The following is a 25,354-nucleotide window of genomic DNA, read 5'->3' as shown; positions in this document are numbered from 1 at the left end:
CGACCTGTGAAGTCGTACCAGTTCGATCTGGTACGAGTTCACGGGTCGGAAGTTACGAGTGGCCGTTATAGTGACTTTCACAGGTAAAACAGGTCGGAAAAGTAAGTCGTAAGTCGTGACGTGAAGCTGTAATTTACGGTTTCAAAAGCCTGCCTGGAACGCAGCATTAGCCAAAACGACCGGATCGCTTACTTCTGCTTTAAGTCAATATTGACAGACTTTTTCTTTGTTTATCATATATTTAACCACAGAACAGAAGGTAAACATTTGAAGTAATTCTATTTCTTTATTTCATACTTCATGTCAAGATATCTTTTTTCATATGAAGTTGTTATGCCTCATAACAAAAGAATGTTTAAAGAACAAAGGGAAAATCGTGGCTCACAAAATAAAGGCATCATCTCATAATATTCTTTACAAAGTCATCTTACAACGAACAAAAACAAGAACAATGTCTCAGTTGTAACAGCAGAGTACAATATATCAAAGTTCCGCACTAAAACGTTTGACTTTAATCTAACTGTGACAAAAGAAAAAAAAATATTGAACAGAAATGATCTGTACATACAAAAAAATAGATTAACTCCTGAGATTCTCTGTGGGAGAGAGAGTCGCTGCTCCAAAACCTGCACCACAGCAGAAAGCAGAGCTGTATGAAAAAAAATTGGTCTTCTGCTCTGATAAAAAGCATTGCAGTGGTGCATGATTTGGAGCAGCGTCTGACCCTGCCCGACGACTGGTGATGTGAACAAGTGCCAGAGTGAAACTGCAACCAGAATAAAGTCAGAACTGATTCTTGAATCCTACGTTTACTCAATCCAGCCATCATTCTCTTTTTTTTCACTGTTGTTTGAAGATATCTGATGATCATCATAAATGAAAAATAGAAACCAAGAGTTCCTCGTTAAACTCATTACACGAGCAGATACGACATGTTGGGGGGGGGTAAGTGTATTATAAGTATCTCTTGTTCACAAGGACATTTACAGGCAATGACAACAACTCTCTCTTTAGTGACCGGAAACTTTGGTAATGCAGAAACGGCTTGAGATACCCGACCACTTCATCTTAATATTGCTTTGACAAAAGTAATCATATGCTTTACAATAATCACTGACGGCACGACCATTTGACACACGCATTCACACAGAAGAAAACCTGACAAGAAGTTGGCGAGCAAATATTTATGTATACAGGAGAGCTGCAGAGACAGTCTTACGTGGTCTACTGTCTGATGTTTCCTACGGGATGAAGACAGATGCTTTATGGCTGGTACTATTACACTGTTTACATTTAACACCACCACCACCTCCTTATCTTAAATCTATACACAACAAAGTGAGAATATCAGTCAAGGGGGGGGGGGGCTTTTATGCCTTGCTGTCTTCTAATCTCTCTGCCTTTTCCTCATACGCCTTCCTCCCCACAGCCAGAGATAAACTGAGATCAATCGGCAGTTTTTTCCCTCTCCCCTCCCCAGATCCAAGAATTGGGGTTTTTTGGATGAAGACAAACACGTTTCCATCTGTTAGGGAGATCTGTTTTCCAATGGATGCATTTGAGAGGAGTCCTTCTGTCCTTTGCCAAAGCCAAAGTCCCAGTTGACATATCACTCACACAGTCATCCATAATCTGTCCTTTTTTATCTGCCAAAGATTATGATGAAAAATCTGTTATCCTAACTTAACCCACAAACAGTTCCCGTGTGGTGCTGATTCAATTCTTCCTCGTAAAAGGAAGAGGATGGGTGAATCTCTGAAGTCTTTCACTTTTCTAGTGTCCGTTGGCCTCGGGGGCCGAGGCGGGGGTGGAGGGGGTGGAGGAGCGAGAGGCGATCGAAGCCTTCTCTCCGCTGGGACTGGAGGCTGACGGCGCGCTGTCGGGGGCCTTGACCCCGGCCAGACCGACGGGGGACACCCCGGCTGCTGCTGCCGCCGCCGCCGCCGCCGTGGCCATGGCGGCTACTCTGCCTGCGGTGATGGCAGAAACTGATTTGGGTTGAGCCTGAAGTCCTGGGCTGCAGATGAGGTGATGCCTCTCCCAGTCTTTGTGCTGGCAGAAGGAGCCACAGTAGCGAGCGGCGTTGCAGCCGCTGCAGGTCTCGCTCGCTTTGCGGCCGCAATTCCAGCAACACTGAGGAGGAAGAGAGAAACAACTGTGAGTTTTCAGATTTGTGTTGTCACTTAATTAGAGTCGGTCTCCTCTCAAAAATAAAATTCCATCACCCTGCATTTACAATTTTTCTGGTCACTTGGGAGCAGTGAAAAAAAAGCTATAAACACACCACTAACACTCCAACACCCCAACACCTTCTGGTTTGCACAATAAACAGCTGTCTATTTACCCATGCAGCAGATATGTAGGAGCATTAGCATTTATTGGGAGTCATATTTCTGTCTATGTTAGTCTCCACTAACTCCAGTAACTGAGGGAAGTATCTGACTTGACCTGAGTCTGTCCTGCTCACCAGTGGCTAACTAACCATATAGTCTGCCAGTTAGAACAAGAAAGAAAGAAAGAAAGAAAGAAAGAAAGAAAGAAAGAAAGAAAGAAAGAAAGAAAGAAAGAAAGAAAGAAAGAAAGAAAGAAAGAAAGAAAGAAGGAAGGAGGGGGATAGACAGATAGAAAGAGGTAGATAGATGGAGATAGAGAGGGGTAGAAAGAAAGAAAGAAAGAAAGAAGTAAAAAGACAGAGAAAGGGTGTAGAAAGAAAGAAAGAAAGAAAGAAAGAAAGAAAGAAAGAAAGAAAGAAAGAAAGAAAGAAAGAAAGAAAGAAAGAAAGAAAGAAAAACACTGAGCCTAAAGACAGTAAAACACTTCCTTCACCATGGACAATCTCCACTTAGATTAATCTAATACAATGATATTATAATAATAATAATTTTATTTATATAGCACTTTTCAAGAAAATGCACAAAGTGCTTTACAGATAAAACATCACAGAAAACAGAATGCAAACCCCCCTCCCTTTGAGGTCACATGACCCACAATCAATCAAAAATACCCCATAGTCACCAGCAGTGCACCCACCAAAACAGTAAAAGCACCAGCATTGTCACCAGCATTGCGCTGGCTTGATAACCACCATCAGTGCTCACCTCACTGGAATCCTCCTGTTCGTTGATGACCATGATGGCGTCCTCCTGAGCCTTCCTCTTTGCGTCAGCCAGGGTCTTTTCCATCTTCGCCCTCTCGGAGGCGATCATCTCGAAAGCCTTCTGCTCGGCCTCGGCTACAGCTTTCTGAACCTCGTCCATGGCCTGGCGCTTCACCTCATTCACCGCCTCTTCTAGATGATCGGGGGAAGATAAGTTTAGTTTACGTGTTCAGCAGTAGAAACAGACCACACAGCAGCTTTACATTTGAGTTGTGCCTTAAATGTGCCGTAATCTTAACTGTTGCTTTTCTATCTAACAAATCCTAGTAGCGTTCTTTTTATAATGATTAAATTTCAAATTGTATGGTGTTCTTACCAGCTTTCCTCCAGATCTCATCTGTAACGTATGCTGAGCCTGGCCGTGGAGCAAAGTCTCGCTGGGAGTCTGTGGGAAAGCAGAGACAGAAGGGATTAGCACCTGCCAGGGCTTATAGAGATATTAAGATGATTAATTGTTGAAATAATGGTTCAGTTTGTGACTGACAGCTCAATCAAGGTAACAGGTGCTCACAAAGAAAAGGCCACACAGGAAGGCAGTAATAATATCTTTGTAATGTCGATGCAAACAAGGCTGCGTATCTAGGCCACAGAAGAACCAATGTAATTGTTGTTTATCAGAGTCTTGGACTGATCTGAGATCTGACAACTTCAGAAAGGAATGTGTTTGGCTTGGAGGGAATATGTGAACCAACAAGCTGTGTCAACATTCTGTCTGCTCGCCTCAAATCTCTCTCTCTCTCTGCATCTCAATTCATTTCTGTGCTGTGCTGCCCCCCCTTCCCCCAAATCTCTCATATCCTCACCCCTGCTTTCTCTCTTTTCCTTCATTTACATCCTCTCTCTTCAACCGAGCCTGCGTACAACACCATTTCCACCCCCACTACAGTCTTTCTCTGCCCGAGCCCAGGCAGGCGGGCAGGCGGGCTTCCCGGCTGGGGGCCCAGATGGTGCTCTGGCGAGTCCGCCAGCTCTGGGTCTCTGAGCCTGCAGGACGGCAGGACGGCCCTTCTGTGGCCGATATGGCCGAGGCCAGTCCTGGCACTTGTCTGTGACTATGGACCAGCAGGGGGACGGCAAGGCTGGCAGTCACAGAGAACACTGCCAGTACACAGCAGACTGGGGGACTAACTGTGGAGGGATGCACCAACAAACCGACATGTGACTTTAGGTGCAATTCTATAAATAACCACTAGGTGGAGTGTGAAAGCCTGCTGCCTTGGTATCAGGGCTGTTAGTATCATGTATGTCCAAATCCTTAGATCTCATCAAGACATTTGGATCTGGTTTCTAACCGTCTCAAGTGGTAACTATAGTCGCCTGTCTCTAGGATTCAACGACAATCAGTATCTCTGAATGAATTCCCAATAGTGACACTCTCCTGCCAAAGACATATCTGTTTTTCAGGACTTGGATTGATGCTCATCTATGATCATAAAATATCAGTTCACCCTGTTAATACTATCAGGGTATCTGTATTTTAGGTGACCTGACTCTTAAGTTATTACCAAAAAAAAACTGATGTCCAATGAGTTACCTTGAAGCCATCCTCTCCAGTGAAAAACAACAAATACCAAACTCAGACACGTCAGAAAATGTGATTGATATCTGCATACCAACACGATTCCACCAAAAACCAGAAGAACCCACCTGTCTCTGCCGAGTGAGGGCTGTGTGTCTTGGAGAAGGGAGCGGAGCCCGAGCCTCCTTTGCGTGGATCCTCCTGCTCGCTTGAACGCCGTCTCCAGTAGTTGAGCTCCTCGCGATCCGACTCCTGGCATCGTCTGAGCACGCTCACTGACCTCCGTGTCTTTTCCACCATGTCCACGATGCAGTTCAACACCTGAGGGCACGAAAGAATAATGTTCTTTGAGTTTGCTTTCGGCAAACCATAACAAGAAAAAAAAACCTGATTATATCTAAATGTCACCAATGAATAATGGGAGATTAGTGGATCTGCAGTAAAACAAATTACATTTTACATTCTTTCTATATCACAACCTATTAGCGGTGGTGCTACTTGTCTGCAGACTTACATGGTCCAGATGCCTCCATTCATCAGCCCACTCTCTGTCTGTCAGTCTGTGGTCCACTGGCTCCTCGCGGTAGCCCCCATTAGTACCTGATTAAAACACACAGGAGACAAACCACAGGCCAACATGATTAACATTCCTCTTAATAGAAAAGAAGCCACAAGTGTCAGTAGGTAAGAGAAAGGTGTGTGCATATAAATAGCTTTGTTACTTCCATTTTAAAATTTGAGTTAGCTTCATTATTTCAGCACAACATAAACTGTGACTTAAAAAGTAAAAGAAATGTATACATATACTTATGTATTTCAATTTCTTACAATAGTGTGTACATAATACATACATGTATACAAATTTAGTGCAATATTAGACACACATCTGCATGTGCAATCGTGTGCCATGGGCATAGTGCAATTTAAGTCGATCCTGCACTTTATTGGGGCATTGTGCAATCAGATTAAATTTAATCTTGCACTCGTCACTTTAGCACATAGCACTTTAATTAGCAATTAGCCACTTGGCTACAATCCCACATATTTACACAACAGTGTTCATTAATATGTACTGTTCCCATTTTAAAAAAATAAAACAAATCTGAATCTGAAAAAAGAAGCTCCTTAAATACTAAATTCGAAGACAGGAATTGGGTAAAGTAAATAGGGAGCAAAGAGCAAAAAGACAATAATATGTGAGATGGACTGAGGAACTGTGAGAGAGAAAGCTGGGTGAAAGAGAAAAAGAGAAGCCTGTGATGCAAAACAGACTCCCAGCTCGCAGAGTTTGAACACATCTGGAAGTCAGCTGTCAACCACACACACATACACACATACACACACTCCCCAAACTTCTCCCTTAGCACCTCCCCTCCTGGAGCTCACAGCATTCCAGTAGGGAGACACTCAGGCTGAGTGGAGTGGCTCCACTTCTAAACACAACCAGCCGGTCTGACACTCAATGTGGACCATTACAACCACACACACACACACACACACACACACACACACACACACACACACACACACACATACATATGCACACATACACACACAGACCTATCTGTTTCCAATTCAGTTATTACACAACGCTGTGACTTTAGCAATATCTAATTGTACATTCAAAAGTAATAATACAAGCTTGTCCTCATGCAGAGCCTCAAAACACACACAGACACACATGCATACACACTGCATGAACATGAACATACACACATATGCTACAAAGATGCAAACCACAACCTCCTAAAATTTAAAAAGGAACAGCCAACAAGAGGCCACATGCACACAGGGCCTGTTGAAGAGACTAATGATTCCCTCAAGCGCGCACTCGCACATGCACACGCACGCACACACACAGACCAGCCTCTTCTCCACTCCTGGTTCTCATCAGTGTTCATCAGTTCAAAGCCATGAGTGTGTGGACTGATGTGTTTATACATGTGCATGCGTATGTGTGTGTGTGTGTGTGTGCATGTGTGCGTATGAGTTAAGTGGCGGCAGGCGGGCGGGAGGCTGTCAGACAAGGGACTAAGGCCTCGTAAACACAGCACCTCTACCATGAACATATCAAGGTGTGCGTCTGTATGTGTGCGTATGCGTATGCGTATGTGCGTGTATGTGTGTGTGTGTGACTGTGTCTCTGAGCTACTGCTGTTTCCACTGTGTGCTGACAAGCCCCAAATGGAGGGCAGATATACACCAGAGTAGATCCAACCCCCCCCTGCCTGGACAGTATGGCTCTGTTTATACACACATGTAGACTCCAGAGACGTACGGGAGCGGTTACACAAACACAGAGACCACCCGTTATCGCACAGAATACGATACGTGTGTGTGTATATGCGTCTGTTTTTATGCAACTATTTCATTTCAAAATGTGTTTATTAGCCACTTGCACTCGCACTTTTGCGCAGAGCCGGGCTGAGTGTTCTGTAGTAACATAGGATCTATCGTAGCAGAGCATCTACCAACTGCTACAAATTAACACGTCGCTTTGATTTAATGGTGATTTGTCCCACTGCTAGCGTCAACTTCTCACCATCAGCAATAATGTAATGTTAGTTTTTTATTTCCATATATGAATTACTGCAATATTGTCTAGTCTGCAACGTATCCAACTAACCTGAACAAATTACTGTTAATCCAGAAAAGATTTCTAAGTACGATCTCTCGGTCTAGTATAGAACCATCTGCACCCCTTTTTATGAAATATTCTAGTATAGAACCATCTGCACCCCTTTTTATGAAATATTCAATATTGCCCATTCCCAAACTTAATGTCTTCCACTCATGTTTGTTTGTGCATAAGTTTATCAACGGTAAACAAAATCTTCCTGACACTTTTCAACATTTTTTTTTAACTTTTTCATCTGACCTTCATTGATATTCAACAAGGCATAGTGGCAATCTTCATCTACCCTTCTGTCGAACATCTGGGCATCAATTTAATATCACATTCAGAGGTCCAAAACTCTGGAATGGTCTAGATGTGTTTCTGAGGTCAACAACGTCACTTTCACAACCTTTAGAAAGTTACTGAAAAAACCCCTTATGTCATAACCTTCAGTGTTATTTTCCTGATGTTAATTATGCATCCATCTTCCTTTCTTTTGTTGTTTATGTTTTATAGTTTTTCTATGTTGCATTGTACATTTTATTGTTTATCTTGAGTTTCATGTAATTCTTCCAGGCTTCGTTCCCTCCTTGCACTGTTTTTTTTAACTTGTGCTAAATAAACCAAATTCAAAAATTCAAGAAAACAAGAAAATGAAATGCCACTTGGACATTTAGGTTTGCCATCACATACCGGGGACTCTGGGCCTGTCTTTGAGCTCGCGGATCTCCAACATGCGCTGGCTGTGCTCCCGGTGGAGGATGTGTGGTGCTGCAATGTCATCCAGGGCGTAGTGCTGCAGGGGCGGAGGGGTCGGGTGGAGCTGGGCGCTGAGGGGCAGCGGGTGGGCGGGGCTGTGTCGAGGAGCGGGGCTGATTGTGCAAATCCGTTTGGCGGCGGGCTCCATGGCAACTGGCGGACGTTCGTGAAAGCCGTTCTCTTTGGCCCTGGAAAAACAAAACGGCAAGTTGTCTCTCATGAAGACTGTGCTTATGCTCGTGGCCTGTCACAGCATCACAGGTCTCAATTTGCTGCAGCAGGGTTTGGTGCTTTGATCCTAACCTGCTGGGGCTGTGTCTCTTGGTGGCGACATCAGGAGGCTCCATCAGCAGCTCGGAGGAGTCTGGAGAGGAGGCCAGGGTGGTGCTCAGCAGGAGGTGCTCATGCTGGGACAGGTACTGGGCTGGGGTCTGCTTGGCTGCCCGTGCACAGTGGAGCAGCTCCCTCTGCAGCAGGGGTAGGTTCGCCTAGCAAGAGATAAACAGACATGTAAGGTTTGATTCTAATTTACAAAAATAAAGAGCAAGAGAAGGGCATTTTAACGGTACATTGTGTAGGAATTCCTCCCATCTAGCGTTGCGGTTGTATATGGCAAACAACTCAATCGTATTTTTCATGCTGCATTCACGTGAAATTGGGCAGACGGCAGACGGACGACAGCCGCTGCACGTAACAGCATAAACAAGCCTCTATGTAAACAAGTGGTCCGTCAGCACGAGGCAAAACAATACACGTGACAATGTGTTGTCATGGCGATGTGGTATTGTTCACCTGACCCACGTTTTACCGTCTTTCTCTCCACTTCTGTGACTAAAATGACATCTGGTTTGTTACCGACGGCCGTCTGCCCGACTGCAGGTGAATGCAGCATCAGTGTAACGCTCCATTCCTCCTCACTGCGTTACCGCGGTGACTTAGATAGATAACAGGAGAAGTTACACAATGGCCCTTTAAAGACTTCCTGTGTTTGACAGAGCATCATTGTAACAGTATAAATGTATTAATCTGATCCCATAGAGCTTTTCAGTCACTCTCATATCAGAAGCCAATGGACAGAAAGCCCCAGGCAGCTGGCTGTTAGAGAAGAGGATGGGAGATCTGGAGAAAAACAGACCAGATCGCTCCTGTAACAGAACTGAGAGACCTCCTGCAGAATATGCCTCGCTGTGAGGGAGGGGGAGGGGGGAGGGGTTGCTGACTCCTTGAGGTCTGGCTGTAGGGCCCAATATGGGTCTGGGTGTTGTTCTGTGGCTGCCTCCATGGTGGCTGTGGTTTCTCCTCTCTCCAGTGAAAAAGGCTGATTTTTTTTTCAAAAAAAACCTCCCCCCACCCCCCGTGCACCCAGCGTTGAGCGCTGAGCACAACACATTGGTCACAGCAAAGATATGCAGGGTGATACCAAAGGCTTAAAAACATTTCAAAACAAATGATACACAGGCTCCACATCTCCCTCATTCCTTAACCGCTCTCCCTTTCTTTTTTCCTTTTTTTAATATTTATCTGTGGCTGTCTCTGTCGTATCTTTCCATCTCGCTTTTGTTCCCTGCATTTCCCTAATTAGGAACAGACTCCGGTGTGTTTGCAATTACACCACTTCCTCACTCCCTCTTCTCAACCCTTTTTCTTGAGAAACCAACTCAGTAACCGTTCTAGTTTTGTGACTGACCTCCTCCCCCTCTCGCATGGCAGATTCTCAAAACTCTTAATGCAGTTTCCCATCAAAATCCAAACTTTCTTTGCCATCCTGTTACTGATGACTTGCAGCATCCCTCTTACTTCACCCATAAGATGCTGATGTTTCAGCTTCGTGGTCGATCCTCTCTAAACACCCTGTGCTCTCTTTTTTGCCCGTCTCACAGTCTCCTCTGTTCCCTTCTTTCCCCTCAGGCCCCCAGCTAGCAGACACATGTGCTGTGTGTCAGTTCAGCAAAGGGCTCTTGAGGGGTTCAGCGGGGCGGATGCTAGATTGGCGGCGCCTTGGCAGCTGAATGCTCTTTTAACAGGACAGCGGCTCCATATGGCGCACTGGAACCCATAAAAAAGGGAAGGGAACACTTTATAGGCATGTTTCACACTTCCGAGTCCCTGCTTCTCCCTCTCTCCTCCTCACCCACCTCTTTCGCTTTCCTCCTTACCCACCTCGCTCTCTCTCTCTCTTTTCCACTTCCTCACCCCTTGACTTTGTCCCATCTGTCCATTTTTTTACCCCCATCCACCCACCTTCCTCTTCTTTTCTCTCTTTCTTAAGACAGACTAACTCTCAAGGAGCAGGAATTAAGTTGTGGGGACCCCACCCCCTTGTAATAAATTAGTAGAAGGAGGGGAACAGAGGTTTCTTGTCTCAGCACCCTCAGACAGACAGCTGGAGGGGCTCCAAAGGTGAGTAAGAGGTAAAGCGTGGAAAAAGAGCAGATTTTCAACTGCTTAAAGTTACAGCGGTGCAACCGACTGAAGATTTATGGGCCGCTTTACTGAAAGGAGCTCCTAAAAAGTATACTCTTGCAGGCTCCCCTGGTTACAAAGGGACTCAAGAGGCTGTTTAACACACGCACACTCATCTGTTGCTTGTCAAGTCAACATCAAGTCAATCTTGATAGCTACTTCGAACCACGAAGAAGCAGTTTATTCAATTATTAACTCTAAACCAGAGGCCTATTTATAGCACTGCATTGCATCCTGGAATGAAGTGTAATGAATCTGTTGCTTCTCTGTGTGATTGCCCATAGATTATTCACAGCGTCATGAATGAGATTGTATATTAATGTCAAGCGCCTTCTGTTCATTCTGCAGTTAATAATAAATCGGAGTTGACACAGGCAAGACATCCGAGGCTGATGAGAAGGTGATGTGTTCAGGGGGGAGGAACGAAAATAAGGAAGTGGTTCCAACGGAATAATGCAAAGCAAATATAGGAAGATATCATGGGATGGGCAATGAAGATGTGTTTACCTTGAGAAAAGGAATAACAAAAGGTCGTAAGGGGAAGTTGGTGGCCTCCTGGAGCCGCGAGTGAAACTCCTCAATGGTAACTGTTGAATTCTAGGACACAAGACAAGTGAAGATTAGGAAAGATAAATAAAGACAATGAATGAATCTGCATGGAAAAGTTATAGTAGCAGTTTCAGTTGCAACTTAATCTGAGATCAAGAAGGGGAGATGAAAGGCCTTCTTTTTTTTTAAACAGGATACAGGATCATTTACTCATCATCAGCATGATAACAAAGCGACTCACCACGAGGGCTAGAACTAAGCTTCTGACGCTGTCTCCAATCTCAGGAGAAATGTCGTTGCCAAACTGCTGCAGCGTGGTCAGGAAACGTTTCAGCTTGCTCAGCTGGCGAGCCCCACAGGTGGCCGGCAGCTGCTGGTTAGCTAGCGACGAGGAAGAGGAAGAGGACGGTCCGTTGCTGTAGCGCTGCGGTGGAGATGGCACTGCATTCAAGGTTGGTGGGGAATGATGATTCCCATTGGTCACTGGGGATAAGAGATGAGATGAAGAGGGGGAGAAATAAAGGTGGATGAGCTTTTTTTTTTCTTATTATGACTAAGAATTACATTTCAGCCTACATTAGGGCTAGGATTTATTTGATTAAATTAGACAATTAAAGTCTTCCATCCATTCGTGATGCCGTTTATTAAGGCATACCCCAGATTGGTTGCCATCTTAGCTTATGAATACAAATGTACCTTTAGGTGGGGAAAACATAATCAGAAACAGACTTTATTCAAGACAAAAAAAGATTTGAAAATGCCCCTTACGTGCTGTGGTGGAAAAAGAGGCTGGGCGAGGGCCGCTGGGGTTGACGGAGGGCAGGGGTGGCATGGTGGAGATGGTACTGCTGCTGGGGGCTGATCTAGAATGAGTCTTAGCATCCACAGGAGAACCGGGCATGGCAGGGCTCTTCTTCTCTCTACTGTCTGTAGAAAACAAGAGGAAGGAGGTCAGCTGCAGGTCAGAAACCAGAAGGCTTTTAAAAGACGTTGTTGTCCTGCCGACACAGCGGTGAATGGAAATCAGAAACACATTTTTGTGACTCACATCCCACCACACATGGCTGAAAGTTACTTGAACTGTGTTGCTCCTTTGTTATTTAGCTAGTAACTTTGAACAAGTGTTTGTTTTGATAGTTGCTTTTTTCACATTGCGCTATATTGTCTCTGCTAAACCAACAGCCCACACACACAAATGTACAAAATAACACACACATTTTTCTTGAAAACCATAAAAAGACGTGAACGAATTTAACTCACTAATGCGTCGTCATGACAAAAAAACAGGTCAATAAATGCCACCACTTTAACTCTCCATATAAACTCATTGCTTAAAAGTCACAAAAGGCGGCACAATAGAAAATGCCCACCTCCCCCCAACTCTCTTCACATCACACAACACCTACTGCCAGGGCACCAACCACCCTGCCCCCCCACCCCTTCCCTTCCATCAATGAGACAGATGTCTAAAGTTTAGCCCCTCACTCCCCAACTATTCAGATCAATAACAGAAGAAATGCTGAAGAAGCCTATTGTGAGGGAGAAGAATGCCCCCTCATTGAGCTCCCCAGAAAATGCGGGCGGGGACAGAGGGAGAAAGGGACGGCGCTATTTCACGCTTTACTAACAAGACCGGCAAAGCTTTTGAATGTTAAACGCAACTTCTCAATATGCTATTTGCCACTGAATGAGACCACCAGATAAGGGGAGAAAGTGTGGTGGAGGGGGCGTGTAGTGGTGGTGGTGGTGCTGTGGGATCAGAAGGAGTCTTTGTCTCCTGGAGACCCATGAGGGCAGGGTCCCGTCTCCATTTAGAGTGGATCAGACTTTTCTAAGAATTGACGATTAATAGACAAGCACGGTCTCACAGGTCATGGGTCAGCAGAGAGCAGCTTTTTAAAATGTGGTTTCATGGTTTTAAGGCTTTGACTTCAATGGCACCCTGTATATCTTTTTCACAGCTATGAACTCTGCATGGCCTTGAGCCACAGGGTCCCACTTTATAAAGGCTTAGGTTGGAAGGTTTAAGCCGTCAGCACGTAACTCAGGAGGTCTCAAAAGGAGAAATCACGCCTATTAAATTAATTAAGACCATTTTAGACTTGTTAGTGAAACAAATGTGTAAAAACACGCAGTAATCAACACGTTAGGAATTTAGAGAACAGTAAAATTACACAATAAAACACAATCATATGTGAATGCTCCCCCAACGCGCACACAAATACTTAAACTTAGTTGAACTCTCACTTTGTATGCCGTCTTGAAAACAAACCTCTTTCCTTTCCTAGAGTCCGTCTATGCAACTCATCTGTCATGTCTGCAACTCATTATGCAGCTTTGACTGTTCTTCCTTCTGTTTTGCAGCCTCCATCTCTCCCTCTGCCTCTTCCCCTCTCAGCCCCGTGGCCTGCCTGCCATCGCTCCACCTGTTCACCAACATAGGGGGCAGGAAGGAGGGATCTATGCAGACATTTGGACTGTCATACCCACCACACACGCGGTCTGCCAGTGCACCGCAGGAAGCAGCCTGCAGCACGCACACACACCGGTTCCAAAGCTCTGCACACTCTGTCCATATGGCCAGGAAATTAGACTGACATCTCAATAACAGAATCAACGGGGCATATGGCCCTTAGTGTCAACACTGTTACCATGTAAACAACTTTATATAGACACAAGACGTAGGATTTGGGCATTCAACGCTTGCTATATAGTCGCCTTTGCATGTAAATGTATTCACAAGTTATTTGTTGACACATCATCATCATCAACAGTTCTCCACTGGCAGTGAAGAGGAGTTTTCTGTCCAAATTGCCTGTCATCCTCATAAAGCTTTAAAAGGCCATGCTTGGTAGGCCCATTGTGTTTGACAGACAGGCCATATAATACAAACAAGCAAAACAGACAGAAACATATGTCTGATAATGCTTTCACAAATGAACTGCAACCCTGAACACAACTAGACTTTTACCCAGAGGAGCGCTATAAGAGAACGCAAATGTCTGTATCGGTTGGACCAGACATTAAACAGACTTTATCCTGCCAGCTCCCTGGTACAGGGTCTGTGTAATGTCCAACTGAGCCCATGTGTCAACAGAGCAGGACATTGTCTGCTGGATTCACAGCGAAGAAGTGGGCATATTTATTATGTTTCTATATCATGTGACTGGTGCCAGATGATATGCGACAAACTGTGATGTCTGTAGTGTATTTTTGTGTTACATCCTGTCCCTGTCCCCTCTACCTAGGTGCCCACCCTCACCCACACTGCAAAAACTCAAATATCTTACCAGCGCTTTGGGTGTTGGGTGAAAAGCGCTATATAAATGTAATCCATTATTATTATTACCAAGAATATTTGGATTATTTCTAGTCGGAATGTCATTTCTAGTCAAAACAAATCTCATTATACTTAAAATAAGACACATCACATAAAAAGTAGCTCGTTTTTAGACACTTTTTACTTTTTTCAAGGATATTTTCACTTGAAATAAGTAGGAAAATCTGATAGTGGAGCAAGTTTTTCTTCCTTATTACAAGCACAAAAAACTTGCTTTCACTGGCAGATTTTTTAACTTATTTCAAGTGAAAATTATCTAAAAACAAGTTCATTTTCTAGGTGATGAGTCTTATTTTAAGTGGAAAGACATTCGTTTTGACTAGAAATGAGACATTTTGACAAGAAATAAGACAAAGATTTTGAGTTTTTGCAGTGCATTACCAGTCAGAAGATGTCAAAACAACTCCAGACTCTTCACACTGTCCAGAGTTCATATGAGAATATGCCCTCATTGTGCATCCATTTCAGCATGGAGAAGTGAGGATACAGCTGCACTCGCACAATCTTAAGATGTGAACTGGTCTGTCATTAAGCCACGCCAGATGTATGATGGCCAAAACAGGAGACATCAGGTGTGTGTGCGTGTAGTGCTGACAGCCCATAGAGAATTGCCTCTGCTTGTCAATTAGACAGCGCACATAGCTGGATGACTTCATCTGGCTCACGAGCACCTGAGTCCACTGTATGCAGTCACAGGACTGTCAGGGGAGGCAGCTGTCACAGCAGACACACAACACACAACACACACACACAGTGCACAAAGTGGTCTAATGTTAACTTAGGTGAATATTGGCTTAGAGGAGGATGTGGACTGTTTGCCTGGTCTAAATGCCACCTGTCATCTTGGCTCTAATGGAACAAAGGGGAAGCACACAAAGCTCTGCACCACACATCAATAGGATTACATGGAAATGCCACAATGCATAGACAACACTTTGAAGCAAAAGGCTGCAAACAGATCGAAGATAACTGTTGTGAAATACACCAGAAATCTGTCTGATGACTGATAAAGACGACTATATTTATAAAGTCTGCTCTGGGCTTCCTCTATGTCAAACAGATGCTATAGATATAAAGTTTTACAGTCTTGTACGTTACCTGGGCTGACTTATTTGCTCTCTACAACAGTTGTTATTGCAGGGATGGAAAACCTAATGTGCATCTGTGGCGAGGCTGTTGTTGCTAGCCAGGTGTTCCTTGTTTGTTCAGCTTCAGGTGACGCTCGTCTGCATTAAAACATTCAATCTGCTTTAATTGCCTCTGCCTCTGCAGGTGATGCAGAATGAGGCAGAGACGGGCAGAGAGGAACAGAACTGGGGTATTCCCACTGTGCTGCCTCTGACACTTGAAAGCGATTCATTAAATAATTAGAAACGACAAGGCAAATAAAGCGCAGAGGACGTTCATTTACATCCTAATGTAAAGCGAGGATGGATAACCTACTTTAAGTCACTGCAAATAAATTACACTTGATGTGATGTATAAATAAATGTGTTCAGTGTTAGGGTTTATTAAGCTCGTGGTTTAACTCTAGAGTTTAAATTCTCTGTGAAAGGTTGGCAGCCTTGAGTCACGAGTGTGTGTGTGTGTGTGAGTGTGTGTTAATGCTGCTATCGCTGTCCTGTCATTGTAGATGAGGTGAGAGAAGATGTAACACAGGCTTGACTCATTTATCAGTGAGCCAAAAAGACAATGCACAGCATGTGTAACGCTACAACTATGTGGGATCTCAACACGGATATGTTAGTGCCCCCACACACATATAAACATGCAATTGGTCACTAAACCAACAGCTTGACTGCTAAAATCTTATAGAGGAAGGGAATGTTAGCTGAGTTATAGCCTAGCTGAGCTGAGATCATTTGTCTTACAAGTGCAAAGCTTTTGTGAATATCATGTTTAACGATAACTAAAAATATTTAAGTCACATTTACACTGCAGTTTTCTCCTTAAAAAACAATGGTGTACAACCCTGTGTGTTTTGATGGCTATAGCTTAGCAGCTAAAAAGGTGACATAAATAAGGCAACTTGTGAGTTTTTTAAATGCTATTTTTTTTCAATTGTTTGGTCTGGTGAGCTTCCCCCACCCATATCTACTCTACGCTAAGCCAGCCCCAACATGACCTTAACATGGCTGTGAGTGCACAGACATGAACTTTCTAACGCTTCTGGCCAACATGTTGGTGTAAAATCATTATCCTGTCTCCAATCACAGCCAGCCATAAACACATCTGAGACAAATATGAAATCTCTTCGTTTTAACAAGTAACAGAGTTTTCATGTGATCGAAAAATAAACACAAAACACAGGCTGCAGCGATTTGATTTGAAAATTGACCGAGTGAGATAACACGACCGTATAGTCTCCATACAGGAAGTGGGGGAGAAAAAAAGTGTAAAGACAGAAGAGGATTTTGTCTTGAAGCTTGGGGCAAAAAGAGACAAGCTAACAGCCCTCTTAGCACCCATGCAACTGATGGGCACCCCCCCTCCTCCTCCTCCTCCTCCTCCTGTACCATATGGATCTAATCGGCCAAGAGCTGGCCAGCTGGGACCTCCAACAGTCACCTGTGAGGGAGGAGGAGGAGGAGGAGGAGGGGGGGGGGGGGACTGCTGGAGTCTCCTCCACTAAGCCAAGGCTGCCCCCTCCTCCACACAACACACACACACACACATCTCTGTCTTCCCTCCAAGGACAGGAGGAAGGGGGGGGGTTGTGTGGAGGGGAGGGGAGACACGAGGCGGCTGAATGCGAGCGAGTGGACTTAAATGCCAGGGAGACAAAGGCTGCACCTGGTCCCCGTCCGTCCACGCACACCGCCACAATACAGCACACATCTGTTCCTCTATCCTGCTCCCTCCTGACCTCCACCCACCCACACACACACACACACACACACACATACACACACACACACACACACACACATACATACAAATACACTCTGCAAAGGCAAGAGTGCTTGCACCAACACTCACAGAACCACACATCCACTTATAAAACAGATAATTCAACAGCGTATGGTCTCTCTCAGTGTCGGGTTGCTGTTCTAACCTTACGGCTAAACAACAGGTTCAAGGACCTGCGTGTGTTCAGTGTCAGATTTCTGAAAATGAGGGAACATGTGTCCTCTCCGCTTATTTCAATCAACTTAATTAATATTATTGCTCTCTTGGGGGCTGACACCTCCTCGACTGTTGCCACGTCACAGAGGCCACACTTCCACTCCAAGCAGACATCAGATACGTTTTACAGCACACTTCTGCTTTATGCATGGTTTGCAGTATAACCACAAGCTTCAGTTTTACAAACCTGTATGATACAGATCAGTTCAAATACATCTGTGCATTATTTGCATTATTTTCAAATTCACTGGAAACAGTTGTCAATCTCTTTCCATCATCATTTGGTATTCATAGTAGGGTCCAAAAGTTGACTACTATGTGAAGGAAATCATTGTAACACATATTTACAGACACTATTAAACAAGCATCCACAGGAATAAGATATTAGTCTAGAAATTAGTGGCGCCAGAGGTGGACAAGGAGGCATGCAGAGAAGGACAGAGAATGGGGAGGAGGTGATAGAATATACTATTTATATTCTAATACTAATACTGTTTTCATTTGGTTTCATCGGGAAGACTAGGCTGGTTGTCAGACTCGGAGCCAGGCTGTTTTTCTTGGCTCTCATTACCACCTTCCAGCCCCATAGACTACATATTTGGACAAAACCCAATGTCAACACTCTGCTCCTCACTCTGCGAGGGAGGGGAGGTGGCAAGGTTGACAGTAAAGGAGGAGAGTGGGAGAGAGAGATGTAGAGAAAGGTAGAGCGAAAGAAGGAGAAATGGGGGAAAAAACACAACTGTATATGACTTCCATGAAGAAGCACAGATGTGTTCGAGGGGTGAACTCGTCACATTTCCCCAGGACGAAGTGATGATGAGAGAAGCCCTCACATAACCTCGTCACTCAGTGAGATAATTACAAAAACACTGCTGTAATCCACCATGCCACATAGTGAAAAAAAAGGGATCCAGGGATGGAAATGTACTTAGTGGCAAAGGGAGAGAAAAAACGAAAAGAGGGGACGGCAAGGCAGACAGACGTCGTCCATAAAAACTAAGAATGAGCAGTAAAAAGAGGCACAGTGATGTTATGGTGGAGGCGGAGGAGGGAGAGGAGGTTTGGCAGAGGTTGGACAGTAAGAACGAACAGTGTCCACGTGTACATGAGGTCAGACTAAAGGGAGAATAATAGAGATTAATGAGATTTGAAGTTTCTGACCTCACAAACACTCAAAAACACAAAAGTCGGAGATAAATCATCCAGGCAAGTTTCATGCTATGTTTGCTATGATTTCACAATTGGATCCTCTTTAAACCCTATCACTGTGTGAGTAAGGACTAAAACTTGAAGCGACATCCATTGCCTATTATAGAGAGGCAAAGTGGGAGGAAAAGTTCTGTTAATTTTCTGAATAAACAACTTTAAGTGTCGAGCATCTGAAGCTGTTCCAGGACTTGGATGCAGATGAAACTCATGGTTGAATCAGGACGAAGCATGAGCAACTGCGCTGAGAAACATCTGGTTCTTTGATAAAGAACCATAACCATAAACCTAAATTATCCAAGATACTCCCATGTTCCCGTGCTCCTGTGCTGAAGATATTATTAAAAGAAGACAACTTTCAAACAGACCATGAAGCATGACTTCATGTCCCAGACATTTAGGAGCAAACAAGAAGAAGGCCCACAGCGGGTGACTCGACAGATACAATGGGGAAATTGTAGGTATTTGACTTTGAGTCACATGTGTGTGTAGTTACACTCAGCCTCTGTTGCAGGCTCCACCGTCTGTGTGTCAGATGAATGTGTGTTATTCAGAGTGGCACAAACTTTAAAGGTAGGCTACATTGTGTAGGAATTACTCCAATCTGGAGTTGCGGTTGTCGCAAGCAATTCAATTGTATTTTTCATGCTGCATTCACATGAAATTGGGCAGACAGCAGACGGACAACAGCTGCTGCACGTAACGGCATAAACAAGCCTCTATGTAAACAAGTGGTCCATCAGCACGAGACAAAACAATACACGTGACAATATGTTGTCATGGCGATGTCGTATTGTTTACCTGACCCACGTTTTACCAGCTTTCTCTGGACTTCTGTGACTAAAATGACATCTGGTTTGTTACCGACGGCCGTCTGCCCGACTGCAGGTGAATGCAGCATCAGTGTAACGCTCCATTCCTCCTCACTGCGTTACCGTGGTGACTTTTCACAGACGCCACCTCGACCTGAGCCGACAGCTCCGGTGTCTCCGCTGAGTTTCCGTGGTTTCCTACCGTCACGCTGCCACTGAACGTAAAAACATGGCGACACCACATGGCAGCCAGCACCGAGCTTACCCGCTCCATGGAGATATGAATGATATGAACGGCTCATTCAGAGCTGAAAGGAACACTTCAGTTTGTTGATGGGGGGGATTACTGATTAATGAAAAACAGACTTTTGAACGAAATAATCAATTTCGTGAATAGGCCTAGATAACAGGAGAAGTTACACAATGTCCCTTTAAACACAGATGCACTCCAGCGTCACACACAGCTGGGCTGATAGAAGTGGAAGTGGATGTGTGTCATCGTGTGTGTGTGTGTGTGTGTTGGCCCCATTTACCAGGTGGTAGGGCTGTCATCGGCTGAGCGGAGAGAGGACAGTTATCCCTGAAGTAACACACGCACACCTGTGAAATGGCCTGCCCGGGGCACACCCATACAAATAACAACTGTGACATAACCGGGACAATTCGAATCTGTCAATCATCACCTCCAGCCACAAAAGCTGTGACACTTACACACATACACACAGACACAACCCCTCCCTCACTGAGGCCAGTAGATTATCTGCCTATCTGGTTACAACCCTTCTCACCTCTCCGTAGCTAATTGGTTAGCCTGCCCATCAATCACCATGAACCTCATAATTCTTTAAAGCCCAAACCACCAAGTGAAAAACAATCAGCAGGAGAACCTAAAGATTCATGACCATTTAAAAGTAAGTTGTCCTTATTTTCCTTTTCCTATTTCCATTTCCCCGCCACCCAAAAAAAAAAAAAAGATGTCAGGACAGACTTATAGAGCTCCCCTGCACTGAAGATGTATATCATCGTGTCTGTCTGGAGGATTAAGGCTGGGTGGCTCCCACACATCACAAACCCAGACAATCAACTTAAACTGCATTCAGGCAAAATACTGTTTTTCCTCAACTCCGTACTTTGGGTGACATGCGTACGCAGACACACGCTCTTAACTGGTGAGTTACAGTAGTCCATAAAACAAAAATACGAGCTCTAGACATGAGAAAACAAAGTAAAATGTAAAGACTGCCCTGTTTCAGACCAAGTGTCAATGGCCTTAACAGCCAAATGGCCTGGGCTCACGTCCAACCAGATGTTGCTATCACCACAGGCCATGCAGGAGACATTTTCGTGGCCTTTCCTGACCCGGACTGGGAAAGTGGGACTCTCTTAATGTTCAGGTTCAGCTCAACACTTGTACATATTCACCATGTTACTGACATTTTAGCTATAGGCAGGTGGGAGCGACTTTACTTGACAGTAAAAACAGGACAGTTGATGGATGTATACAACTTGTTTCAGATGTCTCCCCTTTCCTGTTTTTCCCTCAGGTTTTTTAGACTCCTATTTTGTTGCCCAGCCCTTCTGGAGCACACGATACTTTTCAAAAACATACTGTCAGTCAAAGCTGTTGTGAGTCACAGCATGGAGCTCAGAGAACACTGAACTCACTCAACTCACTGTACTGTAATCAAATAAATACAATAATATAATATAAAAACAAATAAAATATATGCTCTTCAAGCATGCTTCACAGAGGACTAATCTGTCACCCAAAGGTTTTTTTTTTTTGGGGGGGGGGGGGGGGGGGGGGGGGGGCTGAACAGTGAGAGTGGTCCACTAACAGAACTGTGGGCAAGCTTAGCCCAGCAGTATGAAAGACCAGAGCTCAACAGCCGTTGAGAGAGACAGATAAGTAAAACAAAGAGGCCAGCTGTGCTCAAAACAAAGAGCAGAATGAGACAGATAGCCGTGGAGGATGAGTGCACGGTTGTGAATGTGTGGGCAGAGGTGTGTTTTGATGAGACTGTTATCGTCGTGTTATGTTGTGCACTGCGTGGGTTTGGTTGCACATATGTTTAAGAACACAATGTTTTATGTCTTATGTACAAGGCTTTTTGATCATGAGGTAACATTCTCTACTATAAACAAGGTGCTGCAGTGCGAGTAGCAAATGATTATAGGCAAGAAGAGAGAGGTTTTTTGTTTTCTTTTTTTTCTTAGTAAGAATTTCTTGCCAGCAATTTCTCAGAAGTAGACAGAGGGAAATGCAATGGAGAGAAAGAGAAAATAATGACTAAGACAGACAATTCACCGAAAGGCAGCACCACCCATTTCTTGTCCACCCACACACCTAACAACACAAGCACATGCAAGGTTTTTTTTTGGTTTTTTTCTATTGCAACCTCACTTGGGTATCAATTCTTGCCTGTTGGGGTTTTGTGTGTAACACTTCATTTCCAGGAAAGTTTCACAAGTTTAATTGCTGTTGCTTAGTGTTTTCATATGCTCTCAAAAAATGCTAAGTTGCCTTCTATCTATGGAGAAACTGGAAAATCCTATAGTTTAGGGATTCCTATCTCAGTGTAATGTCAAAGAGAAGCTAATGGTGCTGAACGTACTAAGAATCAGTTTTTATTATTTCTTTTTTTTTATTTAATTCTCTGATATACACTTTACTGTGTGTATAATATGTCCATCTGTGTCTGCTGGACACAAAGCTGCTAACATGGATTCCAATTAGATGTAATTTATTATTCATCTCATTACAAGGACTATTAATCCCAAGTCAGGGCTTGTATTGATTCGTTTGAGGACTTGCGTTGCGGTCAATTTATAGCCTTTTAAGCATGTGCTGAAACTTTTCCCTTCTCAGACCTCAACAGCCCAGTAAATGAAGATCTTGTCTTGGGTCACTGCACGGGTCTGTCAGGCCAGCGAGGGGTCAGCAGACCCTTCAAGAGACCTCTGACTCATGCACTTAGCACAAGGAGAGGAGGCTCCCATACAATGTCAATGAGGCTGCAATAGGAAGAGGGGGGCAGGTGGCTAAATGCTCATTGACACAGATCTGTATCTGCACATTCATCAACACACAGAGTCAGGAGATGTTCCCCCGTGATGAACCAATCTTTTAAAGTGCTACTTGTAGTGACTGAGCAGTTTTGGTTGAGTAAGTGACCTAACCCTTTCATGTCCATATACACACACACATAAGCTCACACAGTCAAACACACAACCACTGGCTTGAACCCCTGGGGCCAGATATCACAGTCCTCGCCACTGGAACTAATAGAGCACTTCCTGCATCAAACTCTTGAAGCAGCTGCTCTATTCTCTATGTATGTGTGTGTTGAGAAAAAAAAGGAGGGGGGTGCTCTGTGGATGAATTCTTCAGATAATAGCATGGTGAGCATGGGTCATGGTGGTCTGTTCCTCCATTTATTACTACACTTTCAGTTGAGAAACTCGCAGCTGGGATTGAGGTCAGGAGGGTGGGGGGAGAAAAAAAAGCTACAGATCGCTTTAAGACGAGTAACCTTGTACTTCAGCAGACATAATGTCTCCAAGACACCTGGTGCACACATGCACACACAGACACAACGATACACACTTATCAAATACGTGATTGTGATTGAAAATCCCCAAAGCGACATAAATCCGCAGCAACTGCCCTTTGGGAATGAATGGAGGTTAAATTTGTGAATAGAAACAAACTGAAAAAAACATCTCTGAACAAACACGCACGCAAATACAGAGCATGGCGTCTGCTGTCATGAGGGTGACAGTGTGCAGCTGAGCAGACAGGGGTCTCTTGTTTGAGACTGTGCAGCCCCACAGTTAGTCGCTCCTATCTCCCTGATGGACTGGACTGGCCTGGCGTGGTGGTGTGACATTAGCCAGGTCTCTCTGCCTTTTCTCCGTCTGATTCTCCTCCCTGAGCCCCCCCACCCCCCACCCCCAACCCCCTTATGCACAAAAAACATGAACACATTTTCACCTCCAAGGCAGATGGGCAAGTGAGAAAAAAAATGCTACCCATAACAGAAAAAGGTGTTCCAACACTGGAGCTCCAGTGCTTGTACGCAATATCCATAGTACAACAATGTGACATTTGCACTCTGCTGGGATCCAGATTCCCACTGATGTCAGTGTTGTGTAACATGTAGGCACAGCATGAAAGACAGACGCAGCAGTTTCCCTCCTCTTCCCATATGTCTGCGGTACTGTACAACAGATGCACACGTCTTCTTTACCTAGTTTCTTCTGCTCCGCTTGCCAAGTGGAAAAACTGATTACTATCTGAGTAAATGACAGCTGAGAGAGATAAGCACCTTTCACACATGGAGCCAATCCCATTTCTGGGTTTACTTATCCAGTTATAGTGGCAAAGGTTTTTGATGTGTACTCGCAAGTCTCATTTTTTACGGGAAGAAAAGGAGAAAGTCTGTTTCAACATAACCATTCTAGGTAGATAAGCTTTTTTCCCCCTCTCCTTCCTTGCCTTAAGTGTTAACAAATGGGATTTCAAGCTGAACAATAAAGACGGCTCGAATGTTTTGGATGTTGGACATGTTGCTACTTTTGTTCTCGCAAAAATTGTAGTTCAGGTGTAGTTCAAGTGGAATCCAATTACACCCTGAGACCTTTAAGCAGCAGCCAAGCAGCTTATACAGAGTCAACTTCTGCTACTGATGCTCTCACATGAGACCAAACATTAAAGGTGTATAGGTGCATTTTGGACAATAGCCAGACAAATTCTTCCTTGAGATCAAACAACTTCTTAATGACACCCCCCTGCAAAAAATAAACTGCTATATACATCTTAACCTCAATGACAAGACAACACAGAGGTTAAACTTTCTATAACAATCAGTATTTTGTCCATATGGCAGTTGAAGCTTTCTGTGCACAAATTCATCCCTCCTTCCCTCCTACCTCAGTAGACGAGGATGAAAAGATGAAGAGATGAAGAGGAAAGGATGAAGCACCATCTGTATAGTAGGCTACAGAGCAGCTCCGGGAATTAGCAGGATGGAACATGCACACACAAACGCACACACTCACACACGCACACACTATGCACATAATGCACTGTTTGCAGAAGTAAGACTCACTCACGAAATAGAAATAAAATAAACATTTATCTACTAAAAAAACACACCCAGAAAGACACAAACACAAACTCCTCCAGGCTGCAGTCCTACCTCCACTCTAGTAGAGTCCACTCTTGAGTCCGTTGGGGAAAGTCAGCTGCAGTGCCGTGGTTTTTTTGCTTTCTTATCCTTTCCTTTGTGTCTCTTTCTGTGACTCCACGCCTTCATATGTCAGGCATGTGTTTGCATTCCCACATATGTGAGCTCCAGTGTGGTGAAGGCCAGAGCCAGAGACACAGATGGCACCCAGATGGAGACAGATAACCGAGCAGACCAGCACAACGCTGCACTAACACACTCACTGTGCTCCTCTCTCTCTGACTTTCTTTCTTTCTGTCTCTGCCGTTCCTCTGTCTCATGTGAAAGCGTCCTGTATCTCTCTTTCTGTCAAGCTAATCCTCTCCTTCACTGGATCTATACGCCGCTGTTGTATTTATTTTATTTACCTCTCTCTCTCTCTCTGACTTGGCGTCCTCTCTCGCGCTCCCTCTCTCAAGCTCTGAGCCTCCCACCCTCTCGATAGCTCTCTTTCGGCTCTAGCTCCTCCCCTATTTTCCCACACACTGTCCTCTCCTGTGTTTTCATGGGCTGGGTGCTCTGCCGACGTCCCACAACACAACCCTACCCCCCCCCACCCCCACCACCCGAGCCCT

General features: G+C 44.5%; 1 protein-coding gene across 1 annotated transcript; it reads right to left on the bottom strand.

Moving 5' to 3' along the window:
* Positions 1-461: 461 nt before the first annotated feature.
* cbfa2t2 (CBFA2/RUNX1 partner transcriptional co-repressor 2) lies at positions 462-25,126 on the bottom strand. The gene is made up of 11 exons (XM_083971728.1): positions 24,753-25,126; positions 11,833-11,991; positions 11,306-11,547; positions 11,023-11,112; positions 8,356-8,540; positions 7,987-8,240; positions 5,191-5,276; positions 4,805-4,997; positions 3,474-3,542; positions 3,099-3,289; positions 462-2,133 (listed from the first exon to the last, which is right to left on the bottom strand). The coding sequence occupies exons 2-11, from the start codon at positions 11,963-11,965 to the stop codon at positions 1,774-1,776; spliced, it is 1,803 nt and encodes a 600-aa protein (XP_083827854.1). The 5' UTR covers positions 11,966-11,991; positions 24,753-25,126; the 3' UTR covers positions 462-1,773.
* Positions 25,127-25,354: the final 228 nt, after the last annotated feature.

The sequence above is a fragment of the Trachurus trachurus genome (genome assembly GCF_905171665.1).
Source record: "Trachurus trachurus genome assembly, chromosome: 5".
In the NCBI taxonomy this organism is placed as follows: domain Eukaryota; kingdom Metazoa; phylum Chordata; class Actinopteri; order Carangiformes; family Carangidae; genus Trachurus; species Trachurus trachurus.
The sequence above is the reverse complement of the archived record's forward strand: the minus strand, read 5'-3'. Positions and strand labels throughout refer to the sequence as shown.